The following is a 22,556-nucleotide window of genomic DNA, read 5'->3' on the forward strand; positions in this document are numbered from 1 at the left end:
GCCATCAGTGTAAATTCTGCTAAGCAGAATTACATAACAAGACTGGAACATTGTCAGAAGAGTACATGTTCCGGGTTTCCTGCAGAGGCAGTTCGGTTGCTGTACAGGTAACAGGTGTATGAAAATGGGTGAGCGAAGTGGTGCAGCTACTGGAAACGCATTCCAAAGTTGAAGTACGCCGGATAGTACGGTCCTTGTGGTCAAAAATGTCTAATTTGCGCGCATATTAACGGTGAAATTCTGGTAGTATATGGACCAAGTGCAAAGTCGCGCCCACCCGTAGTCAAATGGTGTCGATATTTTGACTAAGGCCGCACTGACGTGGGTGCTACTGACTGGGGAGGAAGGCAGTCGACACCGACCACAGACGACAATGTCCTGTCAGTCGAGGAACTGATTCACAGCAATCGCAGAATGACTGTTTTGGACACTGATGAGTGGATGCGCTTCTCAACAGGCAGCGTTCATTCCATCGTCCGAAAGACAGCGTCAACCTTTTCCGGAATGCCATTAATCCATTATGTCTTGTTCTCATATATCACACTTGCTGATATGTCTTTTTGACGTGAATACGCCATTAAGACCAGTACCACGTATGGGGCACCATTCAATGATACAGAAATGAAACAGTGGCCGCGTGGATAGAGGCGCCAGGTCACGAATCGCGCGGGCCCTCCCGTCGGAGGTTCGAGTCCACCCAGGGGCATGGGTGTGTGTGTTATCCTTAACGTAAGAACGTAAGTTAGTTTAAGTAGTGTGTAAGTCTAGGAACCGATGTCCTCAGCAGTTTGTTCCCTAAGTTATAGCCCTAAAACCAGTTACATCAAGCAGAGTTCAGTAACAGCACTCGCAGAACACATAAGAAATGTGTTTACTTTTTTCCTCGTTCTCTCAGCAGAGCGGAGCGTGCAGTCTGGATCTCCATGACCGCCAAGGGAAACAAGACGGGAGGGGTGGGGATGAGGGGGACGGAAGGTGATTAGAATTCACACAGTATTTCCAAAATCAGGTGCAGGAGAGACTGGTTTCGTGAAAGCGTTTGTCTTCACATACGATATGTATTCGTAGCACACCACAAAGGCAAACAAACACACACCTCTTCAACACTATGGTAGATCGCATACGTTGGCAGCAGTTGCAAAAGGCACAAAACGTTCCGCATTGTGTTAACGATTTTGGAGCAGAGCTGTGGCTTCTGGGGAACACGAAAAAGTAAACAGGCAGTAATAAGTAAAATAAAACCTCAAACAGTGAGCTTGCACGGGTGGATGACTTTTTTTAACTTATTCTGCCTTTGGAAAAAAATGTAGGCTTTTTTGTGATACATTAGTCTTCTGACTGGTTTGAGGTGCCCCCCACGAATTCCTCTCCTGTGTCAACATTTTCATCTCAGAATAGCAATTGCAACCTACTGTAGAAGGTCGAATGGTTAGTGCGATTTAGTCAGTTAAAAGTAGGTGTTTTTCAGTACTGAATTGCCGGCCGTGGTGGTCTAGCGGTTCTAGGCGATCAGTCCGGAGCCGCGCGACTGCTACGGTCGCAGGTTCGAATCCTGCCTCGGGCATGGATGTGTGTGATGTCCTTAGGTTAGTTAGGTTTAATTAGTTCTAAGTTCTAGGGGACTGATGACCATAGATGTTAAGTCCCATAGTGCTCAGAGCCATTTGAACCACTTGAATCAGTACTGAATTTAGTTAAAATGTGAAAGAATATTCGGAGCCAGATGTCACACGTGTGTTACATTCTGCTGCGCAGCTCAGTGGTATGATACTGTGACACAAGTGGGTCGGCAGAGCGCCGAGTTAAGCAACTCGAAGCAGAACACGGTGTCACCGGCCAGCGGAGGACGTGAAAAGAAGCAGCTCGTCGCACGTCAGCGTTTCAAATCGAGGGTAATAATCGGGTCAATTACGCCAGCCGAGCAACACCAGAATATTCCACCGACCTACTGGGGAGGAAGACCGCAAACCCCGGCGGCAGAAAGCCGTGTTTAACGACCGACAATCAGCTCGTCATCATCGACCGTGGTAAGGCGTTGGAGTGAGGCAGAGTCTGTGTCACTCAGCGCCACCAACAGGTCGGAGACGTCACTGTCATCACAGTCATCGTAAGTCACTGTCGTAATTGAGGTCGTCGCCTGGGACGCTACCGCCACAAAACACTGTGACCAGGGCTGGATCCGGGGACCCTGGCCACCTACGCCACGCAGCGGTCGCCGGGGATGGTCGCTGAGAGAGGGCACCGACCTGACCCACTACCGCTGCCGCCACACCCCCCAGCCGAGAACACGACAGAGACCCGCGGCCCGTGGTTCCAGCCGCCTTGGTACGACCCAAGAAGGCTTTAGCGCTGGACGTCGTGGCAGAGCGGTTCTAGGCGCTTCAGTCCGGTACCGCGTTGCTGCTACGGTCGCAGGTTCGAATCCTGCCTCGGACATGGATGTGTGTGATGTCCTTAGTTAGGTTTAAGTAGTTCTAAACCTAGGGGACTGATGACCTCAGATGTTAAAGTCCCTTAGTGCTTAGTGCCAAGGCTCTAGCGCCGCTGTCGAGGTAGTTGATTCCAGTTACACCAGCGCAGCTAAGGTCGGAGCAGCGGGCGTACGTGTGAGCATCTTCAGTTTTTGCCCTCTACAGCTCCCTACCAATTGATTAATGCTCGTCAGTGTTTTCCATATGGTCCTTTCCTCTCCAATTCTGCGAAGAACCTTATCAGTCCACCTAATTTTCAACATTTTCTGTAACACCACATCACAAAGGATTCGATTCCCACAGTCTGTGTTCTGCTACAATACAAAGCTGTTCTCCAAATATATATTCTCAGAAATTTTTCCCCATGTTAAGACCTATATTTGATATTAGTAGATTTCTCTTGCCAACGAATGCCCCTTTTGCCAGTGCTAGTCTGCTTTTCGCGCCGTCCTTGCTCCATCCGTCGTGGATTACTTTGCTTCCTAGCTAGCAGATTTGTTTACCTTCATTTACTTCGTGATCCCCAATTCTGATATTAAGTTTCTCGATTCTCTCATTTCTGCTGTTTCTCATTATTTTCGTCTTTCCTCGATTTACCCTCAATCCATATTATGTGCCTACTCGGACTAATCATGCCATCCAACATGTCCTGTAATTCTTCTTCACTTTCAGTGAGGATCTCAATGTCATCAGCGAATCCTATAACTGATATCCTCTCACTCTGAATTTTAATTCCGCTCTTGAACCTCTCTGTTATTTCCCTCTTTGCTTCTTGGACGTATAGTTTGAACGGTAGAGGCCTAAGACTGCAGCGCTATCTTACACTGTTTTTAATCCGAGCATCTTGTTTGTTCTCGTTCTTGATCTCCCAATCTTATTATTTCCACTCGGTTTCTTGTATATATTACCCGTATTTCTCTATATCTCACTTGTATTTTCCTCAGAATTTCGAACCCTTTACCCAGGTCGACAAAACCAATGAACGTGTCTTAATTTTTCTTGATTTTTCTGCAGTCTTTCTTCCATTATCAACCACAACGCCAGAATTGGCTCTCTGGTGCCTTTACCTTACTTAAAGCCAAACTGACCACCTTGTAACAGATCTTCAATTGCTTTTTCATATTTATGTGTATTGTTCGAGTCAGCGACTTGGATGCATGAACTGTTAACCTAAATGTGCAATAATCCTCGCACCTGTCGGCTCGTCTACCTTCTGAATTGTGTGGATGATGTTTCACCAAAAGTCTAATGGTATATCGCCAATATCGTACAATCTACACACCAACGTTAACAGTCGTTCTGTTGCCACTTTCCCCAATTATTTTAGAAATTCTGATGGAGTGTTATCTATCCCTTCTGCCTTATTTGTGTTCCAAAGCACTTAAATTCTGTTTTCTTCTAACTCGTCACCAGACAAATCAAGAGGCCTTCAATGTATTCTTTCCACCTATCCATTCTCTCCTATGCGTTAAACAGTGAAATTCCCACTGCACTCTTAATGTTTCCGCCCTTGCTTTTAATTCCCCCATAGGCTGTTATGACTTTTCAATATGCTGAGTCAGTCCTTCCGACAATAATTTCTTTTCCGATTTCTTGACATTTCTCGTGCAATTTTGCAGTAGTTTCTCCGCCCTTCCTATTTATTTCATTACTAGGCGACTCGTATTCCGGTAATCAAAATGGCTCTGAGCAATATGGGACTCAACATCTGAGGTCATCAGTCCCCTAGAACTTAGAAGTACTTAAACCTAACTAACCTAAGGACATCACACACATCCATGCCCGAGGCAGGATTCGAACCTGCGACCGTAGCGGTCGCGCGGTTCCAGACTGAAGCGCCTAGAACCGCTCGGCCACACCGGCCGGCTCCGGTAATCTTGAAGTTTCCTGAAGATATTCGTATTTCTTTCTATCGTTGAACAACTTAAGTATTTCTTCTTTTAGCCATGGTTTCTTCGCCGTTACCTTCCTTGTATCTACGGTTTTCTTTCCGGCTTCTGTGACTGTCCTTTTTAGAGACGTCCATTCCTCCTCAGCTACCTACTGAACTATTCATTATCTCTGTATCTATAGCCTCAGAGAACTTCAAGCGTATCTCTTCATTCCTTATTACTTCCGTATCCACCTTCTTTGCGCATTAATTCTTCCTGACTAGTCTCTTATACGTCAGCCTACACTTCATCATTACGAAATTGTGATCTGGGTCTATAGTTGCTTCTGGTTACGCCTTGCAAAACAATATCTGATTTCGGAATCTCTGCTTGACCATGCTGTAATCTAACTGGAATCTTCTCGTACCTATTCCAAGTATGCCTCCTCCTCTAAATTTCTTGAACAGATTATTCGTTATTACAAACTGTAATTTATTGTACAACTCAATTAGTCTTTCTCCCCTCTCATTCCGACTACCAATCTGATACCCTCCCGTAACCATTTCTTCTACCCCCGCCCCTAAAACCGCATTCCAATCTCCCATGATTATAAAATTTTCATCTCCCATTAAGTTCTGAATTCCCCGTTCAGTATCCTCATATATTTTCTCTATCTCTTCATCCTCGGCTTGCGATGTCGGCATGTGAACCTGAACTACTGTTGTCGGCGTTGGTTTACTGTAGATTCTGATGGAAACAACCTTATCACTAAAAAGTTCAACAGCACGTCGCTTTCTACCCTACCTTCCTATTCATAACGAACCCTACCAATTTCTGCTGCTGTTGATATTACCCTATACTCATCTGACCAGAAATCATTGTCTTGCCGGCCGCGGTGGTCTCGCGGTTCTAGGCGCGCAGTCCGGAACCGTGCGACTGCTACGGTCGCAGGTTCGAATCCTGCCTCGGGCATGGATGTGTGTGATGTCCTTAGGTTAGTTAGGTTTAAGTAGTTCTAAGTTCTAGGGGACTGGTGACCACAGCTGTTAAGTCCCAAGGTGCTCAAAGCCATTTGAACCATTTGAATCATTGTCTTCTTCCCATTTCAGTTCACTTGCCCCCACTACATCTAGACTGAGCCTTAGCATTTCCCATTTCAGATTTTCTAGCTTCCCTAGCATGTTTAAAATTCTGATGATCCACACCTCGACTCATTGAACGTCGTCTTTCGTTGGATATTCAGTCTTTTTCTTATGGGCACTTCCTCCTTGGCAGTCCCCTCCCGGACATCCGAATGGGGGATTAGTCCGGACCCTTTTGCGAATGGTCAGGTCATCGTGACATTTTTTCTGTTACATGCCACGTGTCCTGTGGATAAACATTACTCGTCTTTAATGCAGTTGTTTCCATTATCTTCTGCATCCGCAGGCCGTTGATCACTGCTGATTCTTCCGGCTTTTAGGGGCAGTTTCCCAACCCAAGGGCAACAGAGTCCCTCTGTCCTCTTCTCCGTCCTCTTGGGCAGAACAAGAGTGACTTCTTATGCCGGAAGTCATTGGACGCCACTGCTGGTGATTTTGATTTAAAATTTAAGGTTCTAACCTAGTACAAAGAACGTTTTGATTACTAGTTAAAGACGCTATTCCTAGACGACCAAACAAGAAAACTTTATAAAGTAAATGAATTAAAAGAACACGAAATACGTAAACAAAACGTCATCGTCCATAATACATAAAGGAAAAACGGCTACAATCGGATACCGAGAAAGGTTGCTTTCCGACAAGCCACGACCACGATTTACGGCTGAAAACAAGAAATTTTGAAAGCACTTTCATTAACTGTAGCAAAAAGTGACTGGAACGCGAACAGTGTAATACCATTTAACTGGATAAAGAGTTCGTGCAGCGCTGTTTAGTTGCTTCAGCTCTTAATGTGGTTTGACAATTTTTTCCGTATGACTTAATATCTGCAACTTAAAAGAAGTCACAGACAAAGCAATAAAAATTAATTTGCAGGAGGTTGGAAAGAAGAGGAGCAACGTAAATGGTGTTAATGGTTGGTACAAAGGAGAGAGAGTGGCCGGGGAATGATGCGATGCATCTTTCCACGTGTAAACGCCGCTTAATTACAGTGGTTAGATTCAACAGATTATGTCATGTGGCGGGCAATTCGTATTTTACTTATTCTTTTTTTTATTTATTACATGGTGTTTTTCTCGGTGCTGCTGCTATAGTTGTTTAAGATTGCTGTATCGGAACTGTTAGGCCAGCCTGTTCCGACAGTTCTTTATTTAATTATTATAAAATTATTGGTTTCTTTGGAGGCTTTCAAGCTGACGTAGGTACGCTTAAATTGTTGAATAGGGCCATGGTAGAAATTTAGTTGACAACACTGCCACTAGCAAGTTGTGCTGTTTAAAAGCCGTACCGAATTTTATTAATTCCAGCGCTAATTTCTCGTCTGTTTCACAACTTAGTAAATAATGTCCATTAAGACACTAGATATTATGAATGATTTGTATTTCCAACCCGTTATTACACTTGTTCATATATGCAAAAGTTTCACTTTCTTCTTTAATTCATCCTTTTTGAACCATATTAAAATTTAAGATTTTGCCACCCCGGAAAACCAGTCGCCTTGGACGGTGGCACGGTTTTCCCCCCCCGGTCCAACCTTCCACCGCGCCCCTAGATATAGCCCTGGTGGGAGATCGTCTTTATTGACGCAAATGATGCGAACGCTAGGTTTCACGACCACTGTCACCCGCTCACAAAGACACGAGAGTATTTCCATGGGCGTTATTCTGTGTCAGTCATTTGGTAAGTCACATCATTACAGGTCACGAAACATGAGCTCATCATATCACACGTGCGACAAAGAAAGCGTCTTCTCGCCTCCTCGGTAGAAATTCAAAGTTGTGGCTGCAGCAGGGAGGTCATTGCCACCGTTTTCTTCGACTCTGAAGCACTTGTACGCTGATTCTTACTGCGCAGCAGTGGCATTACTGTACAACGCCATATACACTCCTGGAAATGGAAAAAAGAACACATTGACACCGGTGTGTCAGACCCACCATACTTGCTCCGGACACTGCGAGAGGGCTGTACAAGCAATGATCACACGCACGGCACAGCGGACACACCAGGAACCGCGGTGTTGGCCGTCGAATGGCGCTAGCTGCGCAGCATTTGTGCACCGCCGCCGTCAGTGTCAGCCAGTTTGCCGTGGCATACGGAGCTCCATCGCAGTCTTTAACACTGGTAGCATGCCGTGGCAGCGTGGACGTGAACCGTATGTGCAGTTGACGGACTTTGAGCGAGGGCGTATAGTGAGCATGCGGGAGGCCGGGTGGACGTACCGCCGAATTGCTCAACACGTGGGGCGTGAGGTCTCCACAGTACATCGATGTTGTCGCCAGTGGTCGGCGGAAGGTGCACGTGCCCGTCGACCTGGGACCGGACCGCAGCGACGCACGTATGCACGCCAAGACCGTAGGATCCTACGCAGTGCCGTAGGGGACCGCACCGCCACTTCCCAGCAAATTAGGGACACTGTTGCTCCTGGGGTATCGGCGAGGACCATTCGCAACCGTCTCCATGAAGCTGGGCTACGGTCCCGCACACCGTTAGGCCGTCTTTCGCTCACGCCCCAACATCGTGCAGCCCGCCTCCAGTGGTGTCGCGACAGGCGTGAATGGAGGGACGAATGGAGACGTGTCGTCTTCAGCGATGAGAGTCGCTTCTGCCTTGGTGCCAATGATGGTCGTATGCGTGTTTGGCGCCGTGCAGGTGAGCGCCACAATCAGGACTGCATACGACCGAGGCACACAGGGTCAACACCAGGCATCATGGTGTGGGGAGCGATCTCCCACACTGGCCGTACACCACTGGTGATCGTCGAGGGGACACTGAATAGTGCACGGTACATCCTAACCGTCATCGAACCCATCGTTCTACCATTCCTAGACCGGCAAGGGAACTTGCTGTTCCAACAGGACAATGCACGTCCGCATGTATCCCGTGCCACCCAACGTGCTCTAGAAGGTGTAAGTCAACTTCCCTGGCCAGCAAGATCTCCGGATCTGTCCCCCATTGAGCATGTTTGGGACTGGATGAAGTGTCGTCTCACGCGGTCTGCACGTCCAGCACGAACGCTGGTCCAACTGAGAGGCCAGGTGGAAATGGCATGACAAGCCGTTCCACAGGACTACATCCAGCATCTCTACGATCGTCTCCATGGGAGAATAGCAGCCTGCATTGCTGCGAAAGGTGGATATACACTGTACTAGTGCCGACATTGCGCATGCTCTGTTGCCTGTGTCTATGTGCCTGTGGTTCTGTCAGCGTGATCATGTGATGTATCTGACCCCAGGAATGTGTCAATAAAGTTTCCCCTTCCTGGGACAATGAATTCACGGTGTTCTTATTTCAATTTCCAGGAGTGTAGAACAAGAAGCATGGAAAGTTAAACAAATGCGTTTTTCTCCCGCACGACAATGCAACACCCCACTCGGCGCGTCAAAACGTGCTTTGCTTCAACGTTTTCGATGGGAAGTATGAAAGCATCTGCTGTGCAGTTCAACGGCCGTTGTAGCCGAGCGGTTCTAGGCGCTTCAGTCTGGAGCCGTGCGACCGCTACGGTCGCAGGTCCGAATCCTGCTTCGGGCATGGATATGTGTGATGTCCTTAGGTTAGATAGGTTTAAGTAGTTCTAAGTTCTGGGGGACTGATGACCTCAGTTGTTAAGTCCCATAGTGCTCAGAGCCATTTGAACCATTTTTTCTTGAGTAACATCTTAGTGCTGAATTGTTAATGTTTGAGATAGTAACTATTATTGCTATGAGGGAAATATCATGTAACTTCCCATGATTGCTGATTTGTGGAAATAGTAAATACTGCTACCCACTACTCTGTTCGTCCGGCAGTCGTGTGTATTCATTGCACGATGTAAAAGGAGTAATAATGAAAGTCACTTTAGCAACTCAGTTTCATTTTTATTTAAACCTAATGTTTCAAATTATTGTGCCTAATCAGGCTGGCGACCGTTTGCAGTTTCATTCAAATGAACTTCACTACTTTCATACTTGGCGCGAACTTGCAGCCCGAGTGTTATAAACTTATTCAGTAGGACTGGCATCTGTTTCCAGCTTCTAAAAACTAAGGCCATGTGATTCACTGTTAATTTATTGCACTGCACTCTCTACAAGAATTTGCAATGTTTTTAGGAAGTTAGAACCACAATACTGGAAGAGTATCTAGGGTACACATGAGCATCGTATCAAAATATCTGGCCTTGCCGTAATTCTGTTCGAAGAGTGAAGCTTCTCTACTTTCCAATGGTATATTTTTTTCCAAAAGGTGTTAATTTGCAACTATGTAAGTAACACCCCTTATAAGATGAAAATGTATTCCAGTTGCTAAACATAGGGATCTGTTGTAATGTTTTTTCATTACATTTTTGGATGGCGAATGAAGCTGAATTTAGTTTTGATGTTTAATTGTTGTCTAAAGTACTCTTCCAAAGAGCATGATGTAGCCAAGTGGGAAAAGATTAAAAAAAAAACACTGAAGCAGGAATATTTGATCTAAACGCTTACACCGTCGATGGTGCAACTTGAGAGGACAGAGAACCAAAAACGAAAAAGAGGGGAAAAAATCCATAAATATACTAAAGCGCCAAAGGAACTGGTATAGGTATAGGTATTCAAATACAAAGGTATGTAAACAGGCAGAATAAAGCGCTGCGGTCGGAAACGTCTACATAGGACAACAATTGTCTCATGCAGTTGTTAGGTCGGTTACTGCTGCTACAATGGCGGGTTATCAAGATTTCAGTGAATTTGTGCGTGGTGTTATAATCGACGCAATAACGATGAAGTGGGGACTTGACCGTACGACCATTTCACGAGTGTACCGTGAATACCATGAATCTGCTAAAACATCAAATCTCCGACATCGCTGCGGCCGGAAAAAAGATCCTGGAAGAACGAGACCAACGACGATTGAAGAGAATCGTTCAACGTGACAAAAGTGCAACCCTTTCGCAAATTGCTGCAGATTTCAATGTTGGGCCATCAACAAGCGTCAACGTGTGAATCAATCAACATCATCGATATGGGATTTCGGAGCAGAAGGCCTACTCGTGCACCCTTGATGACTGCATGACGCAAAGCATCGCCTGGACGCATCAACACCGAAGTTGGACTGTTGATACTAGAAACATGTCGCCTCGTCGGATGAGTCTCGTTTCAAATTGTATCGAGCGGATCGACATGTACGGGTATGGAGACAACCTTATGAATCCATGGACCCTGCATGTAAGCAGGGGACTGATCAAGGTGGTGGAGGCTCTGTAATGGTGGGGCTTGTGCAGTTGGAATGATATAGGACTCCTGAAACGTCTAGATACGGCTCTGACAAGTGACATGTACGTAAGCATCCTGTCTGATCATCTGCGTCCATTCATGTCTCTTGTGCATTCCGACGGACTTGGGCAATTCCAGCAGGATAATGCGACACTCTGCACGTCCAGAATTGCTACAGAGTGACTCTTCTGAGTCTAAACAGTTCGGCTGGTCACCAAACTCCCCAGACATAACATTATTGCAAAATGCTGTTCTCCACCCTCTCGTGCTCTTACGGAATTATGGAGAGCTCTACAGGATTCATAGTGTCAATTCCCATCTGCACTACTTCAGACATTGTCGAGTCCATGACACGTCATGTTGCGGCACTCCTGCGTGCTCGCAGGTGTACCAGAGTCTTTGTCTCTTCAGTGTATTGTGAAAATTTGTGTATTTTGTGTGTGTATTTATATTTCACATTTCCTTCTAAACCACTGGACCGGTTTCAACTGAACCTGATACACACATCACTTACTGTCTGGAAAGAATCTCTGTGGGGATAAAGAACCGCGTAACTATAAAAGAGGTGGGGATGGAAATGAAGTGTAGCTCATGACACGCATTTTCCCAGACTTTAGTCATCCAGTACTTGAGAACGAGAGCACTTGGTGACTTACAGCAAACCTTTACCACACTCTTTCTTGCTGACGTCGCCCACAAAATAATGAAAGGAAAAAAGTTTATCGCTTGCTATATTTTCGCTGTTCAAGCAGCAAAATTACAGCATATCACGTATGAAGTTTTAAGTTATCACTTATTTACTACTGTGTTCACGATACACTTCGCTTACAGTATCCAAATATACCACTGAACGTACCTGCAAAATTAATTTCATTCTACGACACATTCCTCAGGAGATATGACATTCTAAATATCGAGCCGCACGGTGAAACACGCTACAGACATAGTTGAAATATGTTTACAAATATGACATATGTTAAATATATGTGACATGTGCGCACTCTGCCAAACCCGCAAGTAAAAAGCTCGTCCTAAACCCCAGCACCGATTTCAACCAAACTTGCTACACATAATAACTGCTATCTGGAAAGAAATACTGTGCACATAAGAACCACTGCTCACTGTTGGGGTGATGGTGATATCTTGTTGAAGGAAGGTGGGAAGGAGTAGGGGGAAAGAGGAGAAGGGTACAGGTGTGCAGGTGTGAGGAGGAAGGAAAGGATGGAAGGAAGATTGGGTCTAACGTCCCGTCGACATTGAGATCATTAGAGACAGAGCACAAGTTCGCATTGAGTCAAGCTTGGGGAAGAAAATCAGCTGTGCCCTTTCAACGGAACCATACAGGCTTTTGCCTGGAGCGATTTAGGGAAATTACGGAAAACCTAAATCTGGATGGCCAGACGCGGGTTTGAGCCGTCGTCCACGTGTTAACTATTGCGCCACCTCGCTGAGTAGGAGATGAAGAGGAGGTAGACAGAGAATGGGGGAGGAGGAAACGGATAAAAAAATGATTCAAATGGCTCTGAGCACTATGGGACTTAACATCTGTGGTCATCAGTCCCCTAGAACTTAGAACTACTTAAACCTAACTAACCTAAGGACATCACACACATCCATGCCCGAGGCAGGATTCGAACCTGCGACCGTAGCGGTCACGCGGTTCCAGACTGAAGCGCCTTTAACCGCACGGCCACACCGGCCAGCGGAAACGGATAGAGAAAAGGAAAAAGATGAGATGGAGTGAGAGAGAAGGAGATAGAGAGAGGGGGAGCAGCGGTTGGACAGTGAGAAGGGGAAGGAGTAGGAGGAGGCGGAGATGGACTAACAGAAGAATGAAATAAATATACTTCCAGGCATAGTCGGGTACTCAGCTAAAGGGTGGTTCTAAAAGAGCGCAGGCTTTGAAACGGCCGATGAATTTTTATTTGGCAGTTGGTGACAGTTTTGATTCGTTTCTATTTCCAGGAACATTCCGATTGTTGACTCAGTTCGAATTTCTGGCATTCGGCGTCTAACAATAGAGCAGTTCATTTGTGCGCAACGTATGCTAATCGTGAAAACGTTCGTCAGAACGGAGCAAGTTATGCTGCAGCCTCAGGTGACTTCGATCGATTTTGGGGCGTAATGAGGCACCGAAAGATCAACAGTTCGCAAATTTATTACAAGTTCTTTGAGACGGATTCAACTATAAATCTTAAAAATCCTTGGAGACGTCGTTCAGGCCGAAGTGAGCAGAATGTCGTGGTGATTCTTGACAGTGCGGCTGTTAGCCCAATGTAATCAATTCGTCACCACTCCTAACAATTGGGCTGAAGCACTTCTTCTGTACAGAGACTTCTCTGGCATTATCTCCATTACCACCCATATAAAATACATTTGAAAGTGATGGATCACCAGAAGAGACGACAGTTTGTTGACTGGGTTCTGAGAGGACGACAGCAGGAAGGCAGGAGGACTACAGCTTCGCAAACAAAATCATCTTCAGTGATGAAGCACATTTCCACACAAATGGTTTTGTGAATAACAAATGGTTTTGTGAATAAACAGAATTACCGTATGCTGGAGGTCAGAAAATCTTTGAATAATCCAAGAAAGGGAAACGAGTGACAATTTAGTGCGGCATATTTGAAGATATAGGGCAAGCTGTGACAAACAATGGAGACCGATAATGTACGATGAGAAGGGAATTTTTGTGACCTCATTTGAATGGAATGGACATTGAAGAGCTGTGGTTTCAGCAGGAAGATGCAACCTGTCATACTTCCCACGAAACAATTCAATTGTTCCACGAGCCAATTCCCGGATCGCCTCATTTCGCACAATGCTGATCGTCAATGGCCACGAAGGTCTGTGAATTACCTCCTTGTGACTGTTTTCTTGGGGGTCATCTTAAGTCAGTGGTGTATGTCATTAAACTCGGAAACATCTCTTTCATAAAGGAGGAAATTCGACAAGTTGTCAGCAATTTGGATGTGGAAACTTGTGGCGTAGTCATAGTGAATTTCATGGACAGAGTTCTTGCATGCCAGTGCAGTAGAGGAGGATATATACCTCCCATTTTCCATACGTGAAATGGGAGGGTTAGATGAACATGTTTATGTATTTTATCTGTTCTGGCATAACATTTAAGGTGACATGATGCATTCAACCAGACAGCCAGCTCTCTGTGCTATAAGAAACACACACCCACACACCACGACAGACACTTTACATGCGTATTAAAAATTGCCAGTAGTTCACTGGTCTACTTGGATCTGGCACCTTCTGTCATCAACATGAAGTGCAGCGGCCGCCAGAGGCGAGGTACTCACGTGATGCACCCCCAGCTGACGGGGTCTGAACCATCGCCCTTGTAGAGGAACTGCGTGTAGCACTTGTTGCTCGTCAGGCAGAAGTTGCGCCCGTTCTGCCGGCAGTGAGGAGTCGTGCAGAGGCACCTTAACTGGTCCGAGCCTGCAAGCACACATTACACACCAGTCTGAAATATACTCATCGTTTTTACTGTTTTGTATATTACACCAACTTTACATGGCGCATACATATCGAATTTCCTGCACTTCCCATAAACGTGACATCAACAACCACCCAGTCATTTCATTCATGCTTCCTACCCTAGTATACTCTCCTGTGTCTACATGCCCCCCCCCTCCCCCCTGCCTCCATCTGCCCTCACGCTACCAAACTTATAGCTGGAAGTGCCGCCCGTCACAACATTCAACCACATTCCACAATTTCATTAGAGGAACCATTCAACTTTTGGCGATATCACCATCCATTACCGCGATGCAGAGGTTCAAAGTAGCCATACTTACTCAAGTAAAAGATGAACTAAATATCCGGTCTGGCGAGGATTCTAGGGTCAACACAAGTGTTCTGAGTTCACCAGACTATGTTTTTAGTCGCCATTTTTTTTTACATGTAATACTTTATGACACACTGTCTCTGTACGATGGGCATTTCACGCCTACACAGACTGTAATGCCCGAAATTATTCGATAGTACCACCTGGTGGTGGAAGTGTCTCACAAAAATTAATTTTGTCATACAAAATTCTTTGTACCTGCAAATCAAAAACGGCATTTGTTGGTATGCTCTAGCTGTATCCTAAATATTTTATGCATATGTATGTAAAATAGTGTACTGCACCGACCATAAGGAGTGTAACGGCTATAAATGCAGATGTTTTTATATGTGGTACCTTAATATGTACAAGGAGCAGTGCGTTCGCTGTTTCTTGTCTACGTTGAACTGTCTTCCCATACACAAGGCACATAATTTACTACCTGATGTTTTCTGCGTGGTCGCAACTCAACGAATAAGTGTATTACGCCTGTCAGTATAGACTAACTATTTGGCGTCCACGTATCCACACTTCAACACGTAGCCATGTGTTGAAGTGTGCACAGGGAAAATAAACATTAATGTCTTGCTCTTGCCACACACGCCTGGAGGAATTAACCAACCTAAACGCATACTACTTCTAATGTCTATGATTATTAGTCTGCAGATGAAGTAAATACTGATGTAATGTTGTTCAGTACACCGCCCTCAGTCACCAATAGAAACATCTGCACCTCACCCATTGGACCCTGTATACGGGCACAATAGTGTGTTACAGCAGCGCTGCGAGTGGGCGAGTGCAAGATATCGCCACTGTAATTCAACAAGTCTGATGCAGTGTTGCCAGGCAGGAAAATCAGTGGTACTGCACAAACTTGTGGGAAAAGGCACATTCTCACACTAGCAGTGGTAGTTGTAGTGGTGTTTTAGGATATGTGATGGTAGTGAGTTACGGACAACAAGTACAGTTGTATCGACTATAAGTACTGAACATTTTGTAAAGCAATTAATATCAGTCTTGCAGCTCTAATAGGACGACACAGCTGTGCCAGATGAGGTCGCCACGTGGAGCTGCCGATAAAGTCAGTGGTTCGAGGCCACGGCAGGGCAATAGCTCTCCCAGACTCGGTGCACGGCGCAGCAGCACGTCCCACGTGTACTCCAGCAGCTTGGCTGACTCCTGCCCAGGGGCAACAGGCCACTCACCGTGCACATCCGATGTCTACCGCCGCCGCAGGACGGGCGCATCAATGCGAAGCATCCCCTGCCGTGATGCAGCCGAGGCGCCTCCCGGGGCCGTAGCAGATGCATCGCTGAGTACACACCGCTGGCGCGCAAATCGCGCAGCCGGCTATGTAACGTGACAGCTGGCGCACTGCATTGCGGGGCTTGCAAGCAGTCAGTCTAGCAGGAAGCCGTCCACTGATGGCACTGACCCGACGTACCATTACGCAGCGCAGCAATAAAGAACTTGTTACCTTCGCTGCTGCCTTTCTCTGGAGCCTCGTACGCTGCCTCCTCGCCTCCACCATTCGCTCGCACCATACTGGTTCATAGCCGCCCCTCTCCACACGAAGGGGGGGGGGGGGGCAAAGTTTAAAGTGAATTTGCATTGGGTGGAACACTATTTTGTGTTAATGTTATATTGTGTGGACTTATTTCTTGTTTGTATACACTGAGCTGACGGAAGTCATGGGGTACCTCCTAATATCGCGTGGGACTTCCTTTTTTCCGGCGCAATGCAGCAACTCGACGTGGCATGGATTCAGCAAGTCGTCGGAAGTTCCCTGCAGAAGTACTGAGCCATGATGCATCTATAGCTGTCCGTAATTGCGGATGTGCTGCCAGAGCAGGATTTTGTGTACGGACTGACCACTCGATTGTGTGTCATAAATGTTCGATGGGATTCATGTCGGCGATGTGGGTGGCCAAATCATTCGCTCGAACTGTCCAGAACGTTCATCAGAACAATAGCCAACAACTATGGCTCGGTGAAATAGCGCATTGTCACCCATAAAAATTCCATCGTTGTTTGGGAACATGAAGTCCACGAATGGCTGTAAATGGTCTCCATGTAAATACAGCCCATGCCATTATGAAGCCACCACCAACTTGCGCAGTGCCTTGTTGACAGCTTGGTCCGTGGTTTCGTTGGGTCTGCTGCAGTGTCTAACCCCACCATCGGCTTTTACCAAATGAAATCGGGACTCATCTGACCAAGCCACGGTTTTCCAGTCGTGCAGGATTCAACTGATAAGGTCACGAGGCCAGGAGAAGCGCTGCAGTTGATGTCGCGTTGTTAGCAAAGGCACTCGCGTCGGACGTCTGCTGCCATAGCCTATTAACGGCAAATTTCGCTTCACTTTCCTAACGGATATATTCCTCGTAGGTCCCACATTGATTTCTGCAGTTATTTCACGCAGTGTTTCTTGTCTGTGTCTGTTAACACTGACAACTCTATGCAAACGCTGCCGTTCTCTGTCGTTAAGTGAAGTCCGTGGTGAAAGGCAATGCCTGAAATTTTCTATTCACGCCACACTCTTGACACTGTGGATCTCGGAATACTGAATTCTCTAACGGTTTCCGAAATGGACTGTCCCATGCCTCTAGCTCCAACTCCAGTCCCGCATTCAAAGTTGTTAATTTTCGTTGTGTGGCCATAATCACGTCGGAAATATTTTCACTTGAATCACCTGAGTACAAATGACAGTTCTTCCAATGCACTGCCTTTCCATACCTTGTGTAGGCAATACTACTGTCATCTGTGTGTGGGCATACAGCTGTCCCGTGACTTTTGTCACCTCAGAGTATGTGAAAGGACGTGAATGTTCGAATTATACAAACAGAATTCGTTGTATACAAGCAGCATACGATATTGTACACAGTGACAAAAGGAGACCACATGAGAAATACTCCTGTTGGAGCTGAAAAACGGCGAATGTGTTCTTCTTTAAAAAAACTGAGAGAAAAGTGGCGAATAACCTGCCTCAGCCCTCATTCTGTCTCCCTCACCAAAAGTTTTAGCGTGTGAAAATATTCACGCTTTATTGAGCCGAAAGTGAGTAGCAGAGAGACAGTGACGATGGAAGAAAGAGAGAGGAGTCCGCAATCGTCAGTGAGAGATATTGGGAGTACACGAGAAAGAGAGATGGATGGAAACAGCGGTGGGAGCAAAAGAGAGTGGAAACATTAGAAATGAAGAAGAAATATGAGTGAAGACCATACAAAGGCACGCTTGGGGGTTCTAGACACCGCCCGCCCCATCTCACCCCCCCCCCCCCCCCACCCGACCCCCACGCCCACCCCCACCCTAGGCTGGTGAACTTGAAAAATATTGATGAATTCTTCTTGCGTTATCAGCAAAGTGGTGGCGTCGCCTTGTCGAAACGTTTCAATGAGTTTCGTACCCATCACCTTCGCCAGAAACGTTGCGAAAAGACGACGCCACCACTCGGCTGATAACCCGAGAAGAATTAATCAGTGGAATACGCCGAGAAAGACTGAAAACGAAAAATATTCTCTTCTATCTCGATCCCCCCACACCTACTTGTTGAAGTTTTCTAGTCTCTGGGGCAAAACCCTGAACAAAGATTCCCCAAGGACATGTGTGGGGAGGAGACAATGATGTCTGAAGAAAAAGACAGCAGCCTAAAAGAGAGAAAGAAAGAGACAGTAGCAATAATCCAGTTGACAATGTTTCGCGGGAAGAACGACTATTTTATATTCGTGATATTTTCCTGAGATAGGCGTAGGAGGAAACAATATATTCGTTGACTCTTTCCAGCAACGTACGCTCTCTGAACGTTTAATAGTAAACCATTCTGTCATGCAGAACACCTCTGTTGGAGGCTCTGCAACCAGAGGTAGCTGAGGATCGCTGTGACGGTTTCACGCTTGCTAAATCAGCCTGCAACGATACGTTCTACACTTATTTTCATGTTCTCTACTTACTTCACCAAACCCATTTGAAACAGACTGCAGACAGACGAGTGGTATGGAAGTACTGGTCGACCGAGTGATTTGTAAGCTACCGCCTTTGTTAACAGACTACGTTTCCTGAGGATTCTTCCAATGAATCTCAGTCTGCATCTACATTACCCACGATTAGTTTTATGTGGTCGTTCCACTTCAGATCGCCCCTCATGCATTGTCCTACATTCTTTATGGAAGTAACTACCTCCTGTGATTGTTTTGCAATTGTGTAATCGTCGTGTAATCATACAGTAACAGGTCTTTCTGTCTGTCAGTACGCAGGGGTCTGCAATCGTGTAATCATACAGTCACGGGTCTTTCTATTTGTACGCACGCCGTATATTACATTTATTTATGTTGGAGGTCAACTGACACTCCCTGCACCAGGCGTCAGTCCTCTGCAGGTTTTTCTGTATTTCTCTACTATCCTCCAACGTGGCGACTTCTCTGTTTACAACAGCGTCAACCCAAAGAGCCTTAAGGGAACTCTGACGATATCCGCTTGGTCATTTCCATGCACAATGAAAAGTAATGGTCGAATAATATATTGCGTTGGTGTACCCCCGAACTTACTTTTACATCTCCGTTGGGAATGACTTGCTGTATTCTGTTTGCTAGAAATTCTTCAGTTCAGTCACACAGCTGGTCTGATATTCCGTGGTCTCGTATTCTGTATATTAGTCCGAAACTGCACCGAACGCCTTCCGTAAGTTAAAGAACACGGCATCTACCTGTGCACCTACTGCTTTCTGGGCTTGTGGCCGAACAGAACGAGCTAGGTTTCACACGATCGCCGTTTTTGAAACCTATCTTGATTCCTACGGAGGAGATTTTCGGTCTACAGAATGTTATAATATACGAGCAAAAAACATGTTCCAAAATTCTACAACATACAGACGCCAAACGCAAAGGCCTATAGTTCTGCGCATTTGTTCAAAGACCCTTCCTGAAAATGGGAATGACTAGCGCTTTTTTAGAATCATTAAGAACGCTTAGCTCCTCCAGAGACCTACTGTGTATTACTGCTAGAAGAGGTACAACTTATTTCGCGTACTCTATGTATAATCGAACTAGTGCCCCATAAGTTTCAGAGGCCTTTCCTCTGTTGAGAGATTTCAGTTATTTTTCTATCCCTAGGTTATTTATTTCCATATCTGTTATTTGGTCGGTAGTGCGACGGCTTAAAGGAGAACTACAGCGCGATCTTCCTCTGTGAAACTCATTTGAGGATTTTTGTTTTCCATAGTCATCAGCCACTTTAGGCCGACAAGACGCCAGGGAAATAAATGCCCTTCAAAATGAAGCCCACTGGACTGGGTGAGTTTTATACAACGGAGTGAAGCGGGCACTGAATGAGTTCGATGCTAACGACTTCCGCCTCACTAGCCATCAACCCCAGTGGCGTGCAGTAAACACTAAGAGCGGCTTCCGTAGAGGTTTGTGCCGTTCTCGCAATCCGACTGGTTAAGCCAAGATTCCCGTTCCCTGTGACACACAACGTTCCAACGGCGAGCCAGTTGTCGTCGAAGCATGTACAGAGTGTAGGGTTATGGAGGCGTGACAGTACTCACGTTGTTGAATCGACGTCTTGGCCCCTGACAGTTGCAGCGGCCTTGGCGTAGCAGCTTCACGGATCTACATCAAGCAATAACGTAATGAGATTTTGTAAACCTCCCTATCGCAACAGCTTCACGTTGTCAGAGCTCTGAAGAAGGCTACTGTTGCCTGGCAACAGCTCTGCGAGGGACCTTCTTATGCCGCCTCTCTTGGGTTCGCAGCTCAGAAAACCAGAGTTTTTCAAACCCAAACTCGGAGAGCACAGCTGAGCTCTCTGTGGTGACTTGCATTAGGTACAACCCAGAAGGTATGTGTGGCTTATCGAATTCCACAGACACAGCAAGCATTAGCCCTCTGCCCACAAGGCAGACTGGAAGGGCATTAACAAGGTCGGGTGGAATACCACCCAGGTAGTACGTACCACGGAGCAGGCGACCCCTCCAGTGCTGCAAGCGTGATAAGCTAGAATAACTGGGGATAAAACCTGAGCTACATCACGCATGTGAAATAAGGCAAGTAGGACAGGTGAGTGATTCTACACTCCACCCAGTGGGCAGATGGTTAACCTTTTCTCTGGTTGAGGAGCTGATATAAATTTTACCTCTGACAACCCAATTATTGTCTGTGTGAGATGTGTGGCAAGAAGCTTGAAATAACACGGTAAAGAAATATGTCCCCTCATTTAAACCTAGTGGGACAACAATAGTGACTTTGGTTTTATAATATCGCTAACAACGACAAAATATGCATAAATTTAGGCTGTGTGCGTTATTTTTATTGCACTGTATAATTTATTACTGTATGTTTCGAGAATGTGATAAGGGTAACTAAACTACATGATCATATTTATAATCTATATTTCAAGGCTCAAGTAACAAATGACGGGGATTCATATCGTTGGTTATCTTTCACTTCAATACAATAAATGAAGGACGACAAAAGCTGCACTTTATTGCTGATTGACACTGCGAGTATAATATTACAGAACGAGATAGATTTTTTCTTTTTCCTATATTTTCTTTTACATTTTACGTGCTTTTATTTTCGTGATACACTGAAAACATTGTCTCGGAATGGGTTTTGTAAATATAACTCTCCGTACAACTATGTTTCTGGTTACGTAATGTAGTTGCTATGAATGTGACTGCCATGTTCATTTATCCAGATGTACTATGCCTTCTTATTTGTTAACGCGTTATGTGAGTTCATTTTTTAAAGGACAGAGTGAGATGAAATACGAGGTTTGTCAAAAACATATCCGACGTTTGATTTTCCCGTAAAGGAAGACTTTTATGCGCATGCGTGAATTTTGTATCTGCCTTCCAGCGCGTCAATCGCTGCCTGTCGGTCGCTGAGTGAGGTTCTACACAACGTGATCGTCGGATTACTGATTCTCGCAAGATGACTGGACGAGTTGAGCAAAGATACTGCATCAAATTTTGTCAAATGCTTGATGATTTTCAAAGCGAAACAATTCGTAGGATTCAGCCTGAAGAAGATGTGATGGGTGTAATAAAAATTAAGGAGTGGTTCAACCCATTCAAAAACGGCCGCACATTAGCGGCCAGTGACCAGCCTCTGGCATGCCCCAGACTGCTCGGATAGCAGCTGTTGTTGAGAGGGTGCAAAATCTGGTAATGGCAGATAGTCGTTTGACCGCGTGGGAGATTGTCCAAGAGGTTGGAGTGAATAAAGATTCTGCATATGCAATTTTGCCTGATAATTTGAACATGCACCGAGCGTTTGCGAAATTCGTGCCCAAGTTGTTGTCGCTGAAACAAAAAGACATCCATTTTTAAGTTGCACAGGGCGTTCTGGACGCCACCAACACTGATCCTGGGTTTCTGAACACCGTGATAACTGGAGACGAGTCGTGAGTGTACGGGTACGACCCAGAAACAAAAACACAGTAGTCGCAGTGGAAGCATCCCGAGTCTCCAAGGCCGAAGAAAGTGAGGCAGGTGCGAAGCAAAATCAAGGTGATGCTGTCTTCTTTGATGTCCGTGAAATTTCGCATCACGCATACGCACTGGAAGGACAAACAGTGGCAAAGGAGTACTATCAAGTCGTTCCAAGGCGACTCCATGACGCAATTCGGCGCAAAAGACCAGTCACGTGGACAGCGAAAAACTGGTAACTGCATCACGACAACGCCCCCGCACATTCATCCCACTTGTTCCAGAATTTCTAGGCCAAACATGGAATTACAGCTGTTCGCCAACCTCCCTACTCTCCAGAAATGGTTCCTTGCGACTTCTGGTTGTTTCCAAAATTGAAGACGCCAATGAAAGGACCCCGTTTTGAAAGTAGAGAAGAGGTAATGCGGAACACGACGATGGAGCTGAATACTATTCCAAAAGAAGACTTCCAGAGGTGTTTCCAGCAGTGAAAGGATCGGTGGGCTAAGTGTGTGCAAGCACAAGGGGCCTACTTTGAAGAGGAGTATGGCCCCAACCCCGTCAGGTATTCGAAATATTCTCT

General features: G+C 45.8%; 1 protein-coding gene across 1 annotated transcript in view; it reads right to left on the bottom strand.

Moving 5' to 3' along the window:
- Positions 1-22,556, bottom strand: part of LOC126474506 (uncharacterized) — a 467,991-nt gene that overhangs the window by 135,576 nt on the left and 309,859 nt on the right. Inside the window, exon 2 of the mRNA XM_050101976.1 lies at positions 14,018-14,159. Within this exon, the coding sequence (XP_049957933.1) occupies positions 14,018-14,159 (142 nt within the window). The remainder of the gene's footprint in view (positions 1-14,017; positions 14,160-22,556) is intronic.

The sequence above is a fragment of the Schistocerca serialis genome, chromosome 4, assembly GCF_023864345.2.
Source record: "Schistocerca serialis cubense isolate TAMUIC-IGC-003099 chromosome 4, iqSchSeri2.2, whole genome shotgun sequence".
Classification (NCBI taxonomy): domain Eukaryota; kingdom Metazoa; phylum Arthropoda; class Insecta; order Orthoptera; family Acrididae; genus Schistocerca; species Schistocerca serialis.